Source organism: Canis lupus, chromosome 18, assembly GCF_003254725.2.
Source record: "Canis lupus dingo isolate Sandy chromosome 18, ASM325472v2, whole genome shotgun sequence".
Taxonomy (NCBI): Eukaryota; Metazoa; Chordata; class Mammalia; order Carnivora; family Canidae; genus Canis; species Canis lupus.
Window position 1 is genome coordinate 1,452,562 of NC_064260.1, and position 13,956 is coordinate 1,466,517.

General features: G+C 42.4%; 2 protein-coding genes across 38 annotated transcripts in view; one reads left to right on the forward strand and one right to left on the reverse strand.

The window, feature by feature from the left end:
• Positions 1-10,709, reverse strand: part of LOC112661321 (zona pellucida binding protein) — an 87,541-nt gene extending 76,832 nt beyond the window's left edge. For 4 of the 7 annotated variants that reach the window (XR_004806679.2, XR_004806678.2, XM_035701518.2 and 1 more), the window contains exons 1-3: positions 10,528-10,709; positions 8,753-8,833; positions 2,516-2,641 (exon numbers count right to left, since the gene is read on the reverse strand). Coding sequence is in view for 5 of the 7 variants with exons in the window: in XM_035701518.2 (XP_035557411.1) it covers positions 2,516-2,641; positions 8,753-8,833; positions 10,528-10,657 (337 nt within the window). In the remaining 2 variants the exon portion in view is untranslated. The remainder of the gene's footprint in view (positions 1-2,515; positions 2,642-8,752; positions 8,834-10,527) is intronic. The other 3 variants (XM_035701517.2, XM_025449335.2, XM_025449338.3) reach the window with 3 other exon arrangements.
• A 484-nt stretch (positions 10,710-11,193) lies between these two features.
• SPATA48 (spermatogenesis associated 48) overlaps positions 11,194-13,956 on the forward strand; it is a 63,526-nt gene continuing 60,763 nt past the window's right edge. For 21 of the 31 annotated variants that reach the window (XR_003137603.3, XR_007403459.1, XR_007403460.1 and 18 more), the window contains exons 1-2: positions 11,669-11,807; positions 12,454-13,910. Coding sequence is in view for 17 of the 31 variants with exons in the window: in XM_025449311.2 (XP_025305096.1) it covers positions 13,352-13,910 (559 nt within the window). In the remaining 14 variants the exon portion in view is untranslated. Of the gene's footprint in view, positions 11,808-12,453; positions 13,911-13,956 lie in introns of those variants that run through there. The other 10 variants (XM_025449328.3, XM_025449331.3, XM_049096281.1 and 7 more) reach the window with 5 other exon arrangements.

The window sequence follows — 13,956 nt, forward strand, 5'->3', positions numbered from 1 at the left end:
GTGCAAGTAATTACATAATTACATTTCTTTTGTTCAATTTCTGGGAAACTATCTTTGGGATACTCATAAAAAGATAACTAAGCACAGTGCAGTTTAACCTAAAGTCTAAAGAGATTCTCCATTTTTCAAGCTTAGGAAAATTAGACAACATTTCCAGTTCAAATGATAGTATAACTAATGAGCTTTAAATCTGATGGACAAGTGAATTATGATGCAATCACATACTGCAAACTAAAATATGATCATGACGTCAGAATACCAGAAATTCCTGAGAATAGTTTTTATAAATAAAAAAACACTGCATTAATATTTTATCCTTACATGGAAATAACTATATTTTTGTAGTTATTACATATAATTCATATTAGAACATTAATTATTTTTTTAAAAAGATCTTATTTATTTATTCATGAGAGACACACAGAGAAAGGCAGAGACACAGGCAGAGAGAGAAGCAGGCTCCATGGAGGGAGCCCGATGCAGGACTCGATCCCGGGTCTCTAGGATCACACCCCGGGCTGAAGGTGGCACTGAACTGCTGAGCCACCAGGGCTGCCCAGAACATTAATTAATTTTGTAGTTAGTCCATGTAATTCATATTGGAACATCTGTTTTCCAATATGAAAGTGAGTAAAATAAATTATTGCTCCTAGTTGAAGGATTCAAAATTCAATCATATGCTATCCTTTGTAATATAAACTACAAGACTGGCATGGCCTCTTGGAGAAGAAAATGTTTAGACTGCAATCCCCAAATCAAAGGAGTAACAAATTACAATAGAACAATACTTAAAAAAAAATAAAAAAAAATAAAAAAAAGAACAATACTTAAATGCTTCTGTTTCTGAGCTAACAGAGTTGTAACATCAAACTTAAACTATATTTAACATACATGTGTGTGTTATGTGCTACTATTACAGAGCAGTAAAAATAAAATCCAATATATTTTCAGTACTGGATGCTTTTATACCTGGCCCATTCATGGATTTATATTAAGTGCCCAATCTCTTAGGATTTCTGTTATTGATCTCTGTTAATTCCCTCTGCCTGCATCACTACTGTCAGGCAGAGATATTAGATTTGATCTTTGAATTTCTATCAAAGCCTAGCACAATGGGACCCATCAGGCAGTCATTCATTAGGGGCTGAGTAATTCACTCTAAAGGACCACACCTAAAGAGAGGGTACCTCTTCAAACCTTGAGCTACTTTAGAATCCACATAAATATTATAGTAATATACAGGTGAGATCATTCAAATGTAAAAAAAATATGAATTAGCAAATTACAAAATAAATACTTCCAAGGAATGTTTCCTCAGCAAGGGCTGGTATGAATATACTGCTTTCCCTCAACTCACATAACAAAATAAACCTGTAGGTTTTTGCCCATAGGCACTGTCTCAAAATACCAATAGGGCTTTTTTAAAAAAAGAAAAAACAGAAAGGAAGAAAATGTGGTAAACAGAGCAATAAAGAAAACTTCCTCAGAAGGTATGCAAAAATAATTAGGTGTTTCATTGAACAGATCTTTAGGATGAAAATTCATTAAGCTGGATATTTATCAAGGCTGAAAACAAGAACAGCTAAGGTAATTTAATATTTTTTAAACCATGCTGCAAAAACAAATCAGCTTTTAGCAAATGAAAAATTAGAATAAAAGTAAGATATGCATTTCCAGACAACAAAAGCAGCTGAGTAAAGAAAATGTTGATCAGTCATACCAACAGTAATCTCCACATGGAAAAAAGTACCTTTGCGAGAACAAGATCTTGTTTCCTCAAAAATTTTTCGAAAACTGTAAGGCGATATCATTCAGATGGGTTTCGAGTTTACCTTCTCATCTGGATGAATACCTGAATACTAAATTCCTTCTTTTGTAAACACAGCACCAATAATATATTAGTACATAATTGTTGTCACTCCACACAGCGTATCTAAAAGCTTGTTTTTAATACTAGAATACTGTGTTATATTTAGTCTTTTTTTAATGGAAATAATATTTAAGTTAATTCAAGTATAATCCACATTGGTATGGATTTTAGTCAGAGAGAAATATAAGACCAAAAAGTGTAAATCTCTACTAATAAAGTCTCAAGTTGTCCCTATATGGGGCTGCAGAAAAACAAACAAAACCATATTTGTAAATTTGCAGCTCAAAAGGCTTGTTAGTATTTTTAACAAAAACCAGAACTATATCAGCTTCTTCATAGCCACTTGATTAACAAAACTCTTAAAGTAACCCCAAATGACTTTATGAACTTAAAAAGTCACATTTTTGTCGAATATAGCTGCCTAGAGAATTTTCCAAACATTTAAGTCTTCTAATGTGTCTCTCAGATTAAGATATGTGAAGAATGGTTACATTAGGCACACACCGTGAGACCCTCTCACTCCAAAGGGAAATCACAAGAAAAACACGTGAGGAAACAGATACATAGATGAGATACGAATATTCTCTTTATTCTGAGTATAGTAGATATATTAATGTAATTATGATAATTGAAACAAAAGCCTACCTGAAATAATTCTTCCTTTTGGCCCATGCCATTGGAATGATGGATCTATCATTTCCGAATTTCGCAGCCGTGGGGTTACACATAACACGTGTGGACTCTTTTGATGGAGCATAACATATACTTTCACTGAAAATACAATATTAAAATGTTCCAATAATATTTTGTATTATTTCATGCTCTATAATGCCTTAATTTGGTAGTCTGGGCTGCATGTTTTCATAACTTTTCTTTGGGGGATATTGCAATTACTTGATACAAACTAAATTTCTTTGCATTCCATGTAATAACAAACACTCAAAAATATACACATGTATTTTATTTGAGCATGTGTATGTCTCAATTTGAAAATAATGCACTAGTTTTTTATGAAGAGCTCACCATGCTAACTTATTTTATCCCCAGAATATGACTTTAATTACATATTATTAACACAATTATGAATTAAGACTTTGTTTTTGCAATGATACCAAACCTGAAAGGAACCAATATATTTGTGTAAATTAGAGGAATAGTAAATTATTTATATTGATGTGACCCAAAGTACTCAATTTAAAAATTATGTGTGTAAAAACTCAATAAATTATGCTATGTTTTATTTATTAAGCATTTTTCCCACTTTAAGATTTATTTTTTTTTCCACTTTAAGATTTAAAGGTTTTGATCACTAACCATGTAAAAATAGTATCTTCAGGAGATACAAAAGGAATACAGTAACAATTCAATTATCCTGAATTTGCTCATAAGTAAGCTGTTAGAAAAGCTTCCAGTAATTCCTCAGTAATTGCATGCTGACTCTTCACTGATTCATCAGAAAGTTTGTGATTTAATAAAATAAAATTGTACTTGAGAATTGGAATTCCTAACTTCAAATAGAGACTATATCTCTCATGTTTTAACATATATCCTGATGTTCACTGAATGTAGCTTTCTTTTTTCTTTAAATTCAATCTGCCAACAATAGTATAACACCCAGTGCTCATCACATCACATCACATCACAAATGTATATTTTAGATAGATACTACTCCGTAGGTTAAGAAAGTTACCCTGTATTCTTGGTTATTTGTTTTTATCATTAATTGCTGTTGAATTTTAACAATTTTTTCTTTTTTTTTCTTTTTTTTTTAACAACTTTTTCTATACTGAATGAAATGATTGTTTTTTTCTTCTTGAATATTTTAATGGAATGATTGATAATATTATTGCTTTCCTGGAATAATTCTAACTGATCATGCTCTTTTATTCAAATACTGCTGGATTCAGTGGTGCCTGATGGATAAGCATCAACTCTTGGGTTTCAGCTCCGGTCATGATCTCATGACCTATCTCATAATCCTCGTACCTCAGAATGTGACCATAATTTTGACACAGAATCTTTACAAAAGTAATTAACTTAAGATGAGGTCATTACGGTGAGCCCAAATCCAATATGACTGGTGTCTTATGAAAAGGGAAAATCTGGACACACATACAAATACAGAGGGTAAATGACATGAAGAGACCTTAGACGGAGCTGACCACCCACGAGCCAAAGAAGAAGAACTGGAACAGACCCTTCCCTCACAGCCCTCAAGCAGAACCAATCCTGCCTCCATGTGAACTTCTGGCCTCATAATTGGGAGACAATACACTTTGTTTAATCTACCCAGTCTGCAGTAATTTGTTACGAGGGCCTCATGGGCTGGCAGCATCGTAAACTTCCCCATTCCCATCACCCCCCACCCCCAGCTCTGCCCTCACTCTGACAACCACCACGCCAATCACTCTAAGAACCAGCAGCCTGGCAGCTACTAAAGGGGCAAACAGGGTTGGAGGGACTTCAAGGCCTCCTTCCCAAAGAACTGTCTTTATTTGACTTCTCTGGCAGTTTCCTGGAAGACACTACTCACAAGCCTGTCTTCATTTATCTAACTCAAAGCACAACCACTGTACAAACCTTTTCCCAAAAAGTATTTTTTCAAAAATAACTAGATGCTGTCATTTAACTTTGAAATGCCTGATGCAGTGGGTAACAACAGCTGGCTAACCAAAAAGCTTGAGAGGAAAAGCTGGGAATGACATGTCCATAGGGGCTCTGAAAAGTTCTAACATTTTCTGGGAAAATAGAAGGCCACATGCACGCACTGAGCATGATCCGTCAAGACTGAGACTTAAGTTTGTACCTTCAGCTGAAACCAATGCTCTGCACAACAGACAGTAAAGAACAGAGTTATCGACCACCTAGCTAAATGTTTAGGGTGTGTGACAACAAGCATGCAAACACCCTCAGCAGAGACCAGATTAATGAGCTCCAGGTGTCAATAAAATCTCCATCCAATAATCAGCCTATGCTAACTGAGAAGAGACTTCAGTGGCTACACATAAGTATAACTCAAGCAGTTCAGAAAAGTTGTTAAAATTACCAACAATAACAATAAACACCAAAAACATTTATACCTGACTTCCAGAATTTCTATATTAAATTATTTAAAAAGTCCAGTTTTCAACCAAAATATGAAACATGCACAAAAAAAAAAAAACCCAAGTATTATCATAGGTAGGGGAAAAATGAAAGCAACCAAAAGAAACTGCCCCTGAGGAAGCCCAAATTTAGGACTTACTGAACAAACGTTTTAAATCAGTTGTTTTAAATATGATCAAAGAACACCTAAAGTACCCCAAAAAAAAAGTATGAAAATGATTCCTCTCAAAAAAAATCAATAAAGAGACAGAAGTTACATATATAAAAAAAAGAACCCAAAGGAAATTCTGGATTAAAAAGTACAATAAAAATTTGAAAAACCCATTATAAGAATCAAAAACAGATCTAAAGAGGCAGAAAAAAAGAATCAGCAAACCTCAAGATATATCAATTTGTGATTATTCAGTCAAAGAGGAAAAAAAATACAGATAAATGAACAGTACCCAGAGACCTGTAGGTAACCATCAAGCACAGCAGTGTATATGTAACACAAATTCCATGGAATGGTGGAGAGTATAAAGGCACAAATAATACTTGAAGAACTAATGGCAAAACTTCCACAAACTGATGAAAGGCATGAATCTACATGTCAAAGAAGCTCAATGAACTCAAACTAGGATAAATTCAGAGATCCATATCTAGACACATAATAGTCATTGTTAAAGTCTAAAAAGATGACTCTTGAAAGTGACAAGAAAAGCAACTTGTTGCATACACATGATCTTCAAATTAGTGGCTTATTTCTCATCAGAAACCATAAATAAAAAACAAAGTCTGAATAGACCTAAGCAAGTGAAGTGACTAAATTAGTAATTACAGATCTTCCTACAAAAAAAGCCCAGCACCAGGTGAATTTGCTGATGAATTTCACCAAAGAAGTCAAGTCAAATCAACAACACTTCATAAGCTCTTAAAAAAAATCAGAAGAGGAAGAAACATGTCCTAACTTGTTCTATGAAGCCACTATTACCCTAAAACCAAAATCAGACAAAGACAAGAAAACCACAGAACAATTTCCCTTATGAATACAGATGTAAAAATCCTCAGGATAGTAGCAGCCAATCCTGCAGCATGAAGAAGGATTATCCATCATAATCAACCAGGATTTATCCCAGGAATGCATGACTTATTCAAAATACAAAAAGAAATCAATGTAACACCGAATTATATCAATAGAACACAGGACAGAAAATACAGGATCATCTATGTATGCTGAAAAAGGATTTGACAAAATCCAAAAACTTTTCACAATAAAAGCACTCAACCAACTAGGAACAGAAGGAACGTTCTCAATTTCAAAAAGCATCTACAAAAAACTCGGAGCTAAGGTCATATTTAATAGCAAAAGACTGAAACCGTTCCTTCTCTCTAACTAACATCAGGAGTAAGACAAGGATATCTGTTGTCATCAGCACTGAACTGCAGGTTCTGGCTGGAGCAACTGGCAAAAAAAAAAGCCAAGAAATGATTCAGCAAGGTGACAGGATACAACCACCACATGAAAAATTCAACTGTATTTCTATAGAACAGCAATGAGCAATTTAAAACCTAAATAAAACTGTTCCATTTACATCAGCAACAAAAAGAATAAAATACTTAGGAATAAATTTAACAAAAGTGGTGCAAGACTTGTACACTGAAAGCTCTAAAACACCACTAAGGGAAATTAAAGATCTAAGTAGATGGAAAGATACTCCAAGTCCATGAATTGGAAAAGCTAATAGGGTTACGTTGGTTGTACTCCCAAAATTGATTGACACTTCAATGCAATCCTTACTAAAATCCTAATGGGATTTTCTGCAGAAATGGACAATCTGACTCTAGCATTAATATGGAATTACAAGAAATCCAGCAGGGCCAAAACAATCTTGAAAAAGACTGAATTTGAAGGACTCTGACTTAATGATTTCTAAACTTACTGTAGAGCAAAAGAACTCAAGACAGTGTCATACTGTCATACGGACAGACATAGAGATCAATGAAATAGAATTTAGAGTCCAGAATAAAAACCCATCCATCTATTGTTTTTCAACAAGGCACCAAGAAAAGTGAACAGAGAAAGAAAATCTTTTGAATTTTCTTTGTGTGACACACACATATGTATATAAACACAAACACACACAGACCACACACACCCTACAACTTCTTTATCTATTCATCCATCAATGGACAAATTTGGGCTGTTTACAAATGAAGAAAGGAAAAAAAATAAGGGAGGCAAACCAAGAAAGAGACCCTTGACTATAGAAAACAAACAGATAGTTACCAGAGGAGTGGTAGGAGGAGGAGTAGAGAGATAGGTGAAGGGGATTAAGAGCACCCTTATCGTGTGTGATGAGCAGTAAGTAACATACCAAATGGTTGAATCACTATATTGTATATCTGAGACTAATATAACACTTCATGTTAACTATGCTGGAATCAAAATTTAAAAATTAAAAAAAAATTTAAGTGAAAACATAATCCACAGAATTGAAGAAAAATTTTGTAAATCAAACAAGGGTTTAGTGATCAGAATGTTTAAAAAAAAAAAGTCCAACTCAATACTTTTTTGAAAAAAAAACACTGAATTAAAAAATGAGTAAAAGATCTGAATAGAAATTTCTGCACAGAAGATACTCAAATGTCCGTTAAACACATGAAAAGATCTTAATCATCATTAGACATTATGGAAATGCAAATCAAAACCACATGACAATCCACCTCACACACACTAGATGACTATAATCAAAAAGATAAAAAACAGAAAATGTTGGCAAGGATGATGTGAAATTTGGATCCTCATCCATTGCTGGTGTGAAAGTAAAATATTAAAGGCTCTTTAAAAAAGTTTGACAGTTCCTCAAAATGTTAAACATAGAGCTACCTGACGTTCTAGGTATATTCAGGAGAAATAAATTATAATTGAGTTCACACAGAAGCTTCTTCAGGAATGTTGGCAACGGCATTGTTGGCATTTGTAATAGCCAAAAAGTGGAAACTACCCAAATATCCGCCAATTGATGGATACACAAAAAGTGGTATATCCATACAATGGAATATTATTCAGCCCTAAAACAGAATGATGTGCTGATACATCCTATGACATGATAAACCCCCGAAACACTGTAAGTGAAAAAAGCCACATGCAAAGCACCACATCACATACGATTCCACCTATATAAAATGTCTGGAACATGCAAATTAATAGTGATAGAAATATCAGTGATTTCCAGCCTTGGAGGGTGACTGCTTACGGGGTACAGCCTTCCTTGCTGGAGCTGTCAAAGCGCTATGGTAATACATGGTGATCGCTGCAAAACCCGTTGCCAGTATGCTAAAAACCACTGGGATGTGCACTTCAAGGAGGAACTTTAAGCATGTAAATTGACTTCAGTAAAAAACAAACAAACACCAAAAACTTTTAGTACCTCTCATGTGTGTCCTGGAAAAGCATGAATCCAAAACCTTTATGACATACAGATCTCATCTGCAAAGACTCTCAGCATATTCAAACTGTGTAAGTTCAATATTATGGCTAATAATTGTAACAAACACAAGCACTATAGATGACTTCAATCAGCTAACTTCTGAAAACATTACTTTTCACACACTTCGGCAGTTATGGACAAACGGAATCACAAGTGGAGGAATAAAACTACACGGAAAAACCTCTAATACATCTCCATCCCAGGAGACCAGGATGTCTGGGGAACGTCAGCCTTTGGGACGGGGCTGATAAATCTAAACAAACGTTAACTACTTTCTTAAAATGACTGAAGGTCTATTTATTCATACCTGGAAAACTGGATGATCCCACAATTTTCACCGTTTCTTGGGTCAAGCGAAAACCTCTTGGAAATCGAATGAAATATCCGACTATGAAAAACAAGAAGGCAAGATCAGCAACATGCGTGGTCAGAAGCTGGGGCACCGCAGCGGTGGGTGTGGCAGTGCCCGCGGCCGGGTCACCGGGGAAGGCGCGGCCTCCTCCGCCTACTCCCCCAAGATTCACCTCCTCCTGCTTCCCCGCTATCGCCCGCCTCCGGCGTCTCCACAACCACCTGCAATACCCATTTTCAAATGCCCAATCCTCTGCACCTGGGGACCCGCACCTGGCGACTCAGGTCACCAGGGCCTCCCCCTCGAGTTCCCTCACCCCGTGGCCCCGGCCCTCCAGCTGTCTAACCCCGTGGCCCCGCCCCTCCAGCTGCTCTAACCCCGTGCCCCGCCCCTCCAGTGCTCTAACTCCGTGTCTCCGCCCCTCCAGCTGCTCTAACCCCGTGCCCCGCCCCTCCAGTGCTCTAACCCCGTGGCCCCGCCCCTCCAGCTGTCTAACCCCGTGGCCCCGCCCCTCCAGCTGTCTAACCCCGTGGCCCCGCCCCTCCACTGCTCTAACCCCGTGGCCCCGCCCCTCCAGCTGCTCTAACCCCGTGTCTCCGCCCCTCCAGCTGCTCTAACCCCGTGGCCCCGCCCCTCCAGCTGCTCTAACTCCGTGTCTCCGCCCCTCCAGCTGCTCTAACTCCGTGTCTCCGCCCCTCCAGCTGCTCTAACCCCGTGGCCCCGCCCCTCCAGCTGCTCTAACCCCGTGCCCCGCCCCTCCAGTGCTCTAACTCCGTGTCTCCGCCCCTCCAGCTGCTCTAACCCCGTGGCCCCGCCCCTCCAGCTGCTCTAACCCCATGCCCCGCCCCTCCAGCTGCTCTAACCCCGTGGCCCCGCCCCTCCAGTGCTCTAACCCCGTGGCCCCGCCCCTCCAGCCCCCTCACCCCGTGGCCCCGCCCCTCCAGCTGCTCTAACCCCGTGGCCCCGCCCCTCCAGCCCCCCTCACCCCGTGAACCCCGCGGCCCGCCCTGGTCCCGTCTCCAGCCCCTCCCTCCGGGCACGTGCTCTGCCCCGGCCTACGGGTCCCTCGAGCGCCTGCACGGTCTCCCACTGCGTCAGCAGGTCCAGGGGCGCAGGGCTCGCCGTGACCCCCCTTGACCAGCAAGCACCCTGCACGTGGCACAGACCGCGTAGGGCTCGGGTACGATCCGCGCTCACGTTCGTGGGGCCAGTGCTGCCGGGCACGCGGACTAGCAGCAGCAGCAGCGCAAAGCACAGCACCCGCCCCCACAGCGCGGACACGGGGCGGCGAGTGTCCTCGGGGCCGGGAGGCCGCTGCCTGCCCTAGGGGGGTCCCCGTAGGCTCTCGGATCCCCAGGGATGGGGGGGCTCAGCGGTGCGGCACCCGCTGGGGCGCAGGGCGTGACCCCGGGGTCACGAGCCCGAGTCCCGCACGGGGCTCCGCGGGGCGCCTGCGTCTCCATCCGTGCATCCACACGAGTCTTACAGGCACGCGCGGCTCTAGCATCTCGCGCTCCGCCGCAAGCAGGGGCCTCGGCGCGCTCACTCCCCGCCTGCCCGGGCCGCCCGCAGGCCGTGAGCCCCCGGAGCCCCCCCTCCGGCGCGTCCACGTGGACCGCGTGCTCCGAGGTCAGCTGCGGCTCCAGGCCTCGGAGGAGCGGACGGACGGACGGACGGGGGCCCCGCACGGTCCCCGGCGCCTCCGCGGCTGGGCGGCGCCGACGCCTCACCTGGCGGGGACGCCCGCGCCACGAAGGCGGACAGCACGAGGCCGACCGCGGCCCAGCTGAGCGCGCAGCCCGCACCCCGGGCCCGCCGCCAGCCCCACCGCCGCCGCCGGCCGGGGGCCGAGGCCTCCATCCGCTCGCCGCCGCTGCCCACCGTCGCCGCGGACGGTCGTTAGGCGGCGCGCGCACCTGCCCGCCGGAAGTCGGCGCGCCGCGGGCCGGAAGGGAGGCCGGAAGGACGGGCCGCCACTTCCGGCGGCGGGGGCGGGGCTTGCGGGGCTGCCGCGTGCGCGCGTCGGTCGACGCCGCGCCCAGAAGCTTCTGGAACCGGGCGGAGCGCGGCGGGATCCGGGGCCACCCGCTCGGCCCTGCGGCTGCAGGGATGGACGCGGCACACCCGCGACCCCGCCCCCCATCCCGGAGCCTGCCGTCCGTGCGCGCGGGTGGCCGCGGCCGCCGCCCCTCGCTGAGCTGCCGCCCGACGCCCCCGGAGCCGGGCCCTGCCTGCCTGCGCTGCCGCCGCCGCAACCTCAGCTCCAGCCGCGGAGGACGGAGGAGGAAGGGGAAGAAGGGAGGGAGGAGAAGGAAGGAGCGGGAGGAAGGAAGGGAGCAGAGAAGGAGGGAGAGGAAGGAAGGAGAGAGAAGGGGAAGGGAGGGAGGGAGGGGGAGATGGGAGGGGAAGGAAGGGAGGAAGGGAGAAGGAGAAAGGGAAGGAAGAGGAAGGAGGAGGAAGGAAAGAAACTGGAAAAAGGAACAAGGCCTTTTTCTAGACCAGGATCAGGACGTGCCTGGAGTTTTCTGGCTCTGTCTGCAGAGGTTGGATGTTTGGTGAACTGTCCACAGTGTGGTTTATTCCACGGAGTACATTTACATATTTAGAAATTCTTTCTGATTAAATTGTGCCGGAGCGTGCTTTAGTAGGATTTGGATCTAGCCGGGTTGTGGTCAAGACCTTGCGGTTCCTTTGAGGACATCAAATCAATACAGATTTTACTGAAAAGGGCTCATTCACTATGCCTAGGTATGGCACCTGCTGAATCTCCTTTTCATTTTTTTTAAGATTTTATTTATTCATGAGAGACAGAGAGAGAGGCAGAGACACAGGCAGAGGGAGAAGCAGGCTCCATGCAGGGAGCCCGACGCGGGACCCGATCCCGGGACTCCAGGATCTCACCCCGAGCCAAAGGCAGGTGCTCAACCACTACCCAGGCGTCCCTGTTCCAGTTTTTGTTACAACAAATATGCTGCCGTGAACGTTCTTGTGCCTGTGTTCTGCTGTGCAGGTATAATCATTTCTCTAGGATATATAATCCTAGGAGTAGCGTTCTAGATTGTAGGGTATGTGAATGTTCAACTTTTATGAGATCTAATCCGTTTGGTCTTCAAAGTGATTGTACACTTTAGCATTCCACCATCAGTGCATGAGGTCCTATTATTCCAATCTTCTCCGATACTTGGTTTTATAGATTTTACTTTTTTGTGTTTAAATTTTTTTTCCCATTTTATTCATGAGAGACAGAGGCAGAGACACAGGCAGAGAGAGAGGCAGGCTCCATGCGGGGAGCCCGATGTGGGCCTCAATCCCAGGACCGCAGTATCACGCCCTGAACCAAAGGCAGATGCTCAATCGCTGAGCCACCCAGGCATCCCTCCTTTTCGTTTTTATAAACTAGAAAGCCTGACCAACACCAAATGGTCCTCTGACTGCCACTGACTTTTGCCATTAAGAATTTGCATAAGTTCATTGGTCCCTCCTACCTTCATCTGCTGTGTAAATTCCTCACGTTTGACAATAGGACAAGCGTTGTGGTCAAGGACATTATATTGGAGATTAGTTCATAAGTATTGGGAATCTAAAGATGGAAAGCCAGCTGCTAGAATAAGGAAGTAGGTGTCTCATTGATGTTTGCTTTTTTTTTATTCCAATAGGGATGGATGGTGTGAACCTCGTGCCTCAAATCCAATATTTGGAATTCCTGTGAAACTTCCTTTTCGTGCAAGTCCAAATTATCCCATTGAAATGAGCTTATGAATAACCAATATATTAATGTTTTTATTTTTTACATGTGAGGTAATAGCTCATATTTTACAAGTTTTTCTAGTAATTTTCTGAAATGAGTGCACAAACCCCATTGGTCTTACTCCGTACATTGGTAGCCAAAGGGTAAGATAATTTAGGGCATTTTAAGATGAATTTGTACTTGGACTATTATTTTTGTTAAAAATTAGGTGCACTGAATTAACTATAGTCTAATACCCATTCTTTCTTTGCATTGCATTTAAATTTACATTTATTTAGGTTGGGAGTTTTGTAATTTATCGTATCCTGTCTTTAAGTACTAAATTTTAGTCAAATGTATTTATACATTAAAAAATATATTCTCCCTTGATTAGCTGCTCTATACCTTTAGTGAATAAGGTGTCAACTTACGGAAGCATTTAAAAACAAATTACAAATGAGCACAGTTTTCCTGAGCAGTGGTAAGGAGGCTATCATGAAAATACTTACAAGGCGACTCTTGTTCTTCCTAAGAATTAAATTATGACATATATAGTAAATGGTCCAGTGTGTGAGTTCCAGCTGTTGCCAAGCAACAGGGATTCTGTTTTGTTTTTCTGTCCTGGTCCCTTACTGCTCTATACTTTTGGTAGAGAAAAAATACTTGTCTTAAAAAAAAATACTCTATCGACATTTAGAACAGCAAATCAGTACCTTTATGTTGGATGAACCAATACTCAACTATTGGAGATAGTAAGTTTTATAGTTAAATAGAAAGGAGTCCTCAGACTTAATTTACAGTCATCCAGAATTCAAAAGAGAAAGGCCATGGATATGGGTTCACAGTACGGACCTGGAAAGATAAGTATCTCTGAGAGGTCCATCCTTTCAGGAAAAAAGGCCATTGAGAATATAGGTTACCCACACTACTGTGATCTCTTAAGGAAAATGAACATGCCTTTTGTGAAAGGAGTTGAGGACAGACACAACTATGGCAGAATCGAAAAGAAATGCAACCCTGCTTTTCTTAAATTTCACCCTTACCCCCCTTCAGTCTTGCCAGACTACCATTTACACTACCCTTATCCCCCACCGTATGGGCAGGATTATCCATTATTTCCACTTCGAGATGACGTGCCCTTGGGCGATTGCTGTTCAGGGTTTTTGAGTCCTGGTGGCGATGCTGATCTAAAGCCTGGCGTTGGCAGAGCCATACCAAGCCTGGTGGATTTCAGTGATGTGAAACCACAGCATCGAGTTCCCAGGCCAGATGCGGGATTTCAAACAACGCTAAAAAGGCAAAACATTTTGTTAGAAGAACTAAAACAGGATAGGAGATGGAATTCCAGGGCAGTACCAGACATTTCCATCAGAGCAAGACTTGGAGGTAAATAAAGTTACATGGCCCTTACAATTTTTAAACAAGGGAGAAG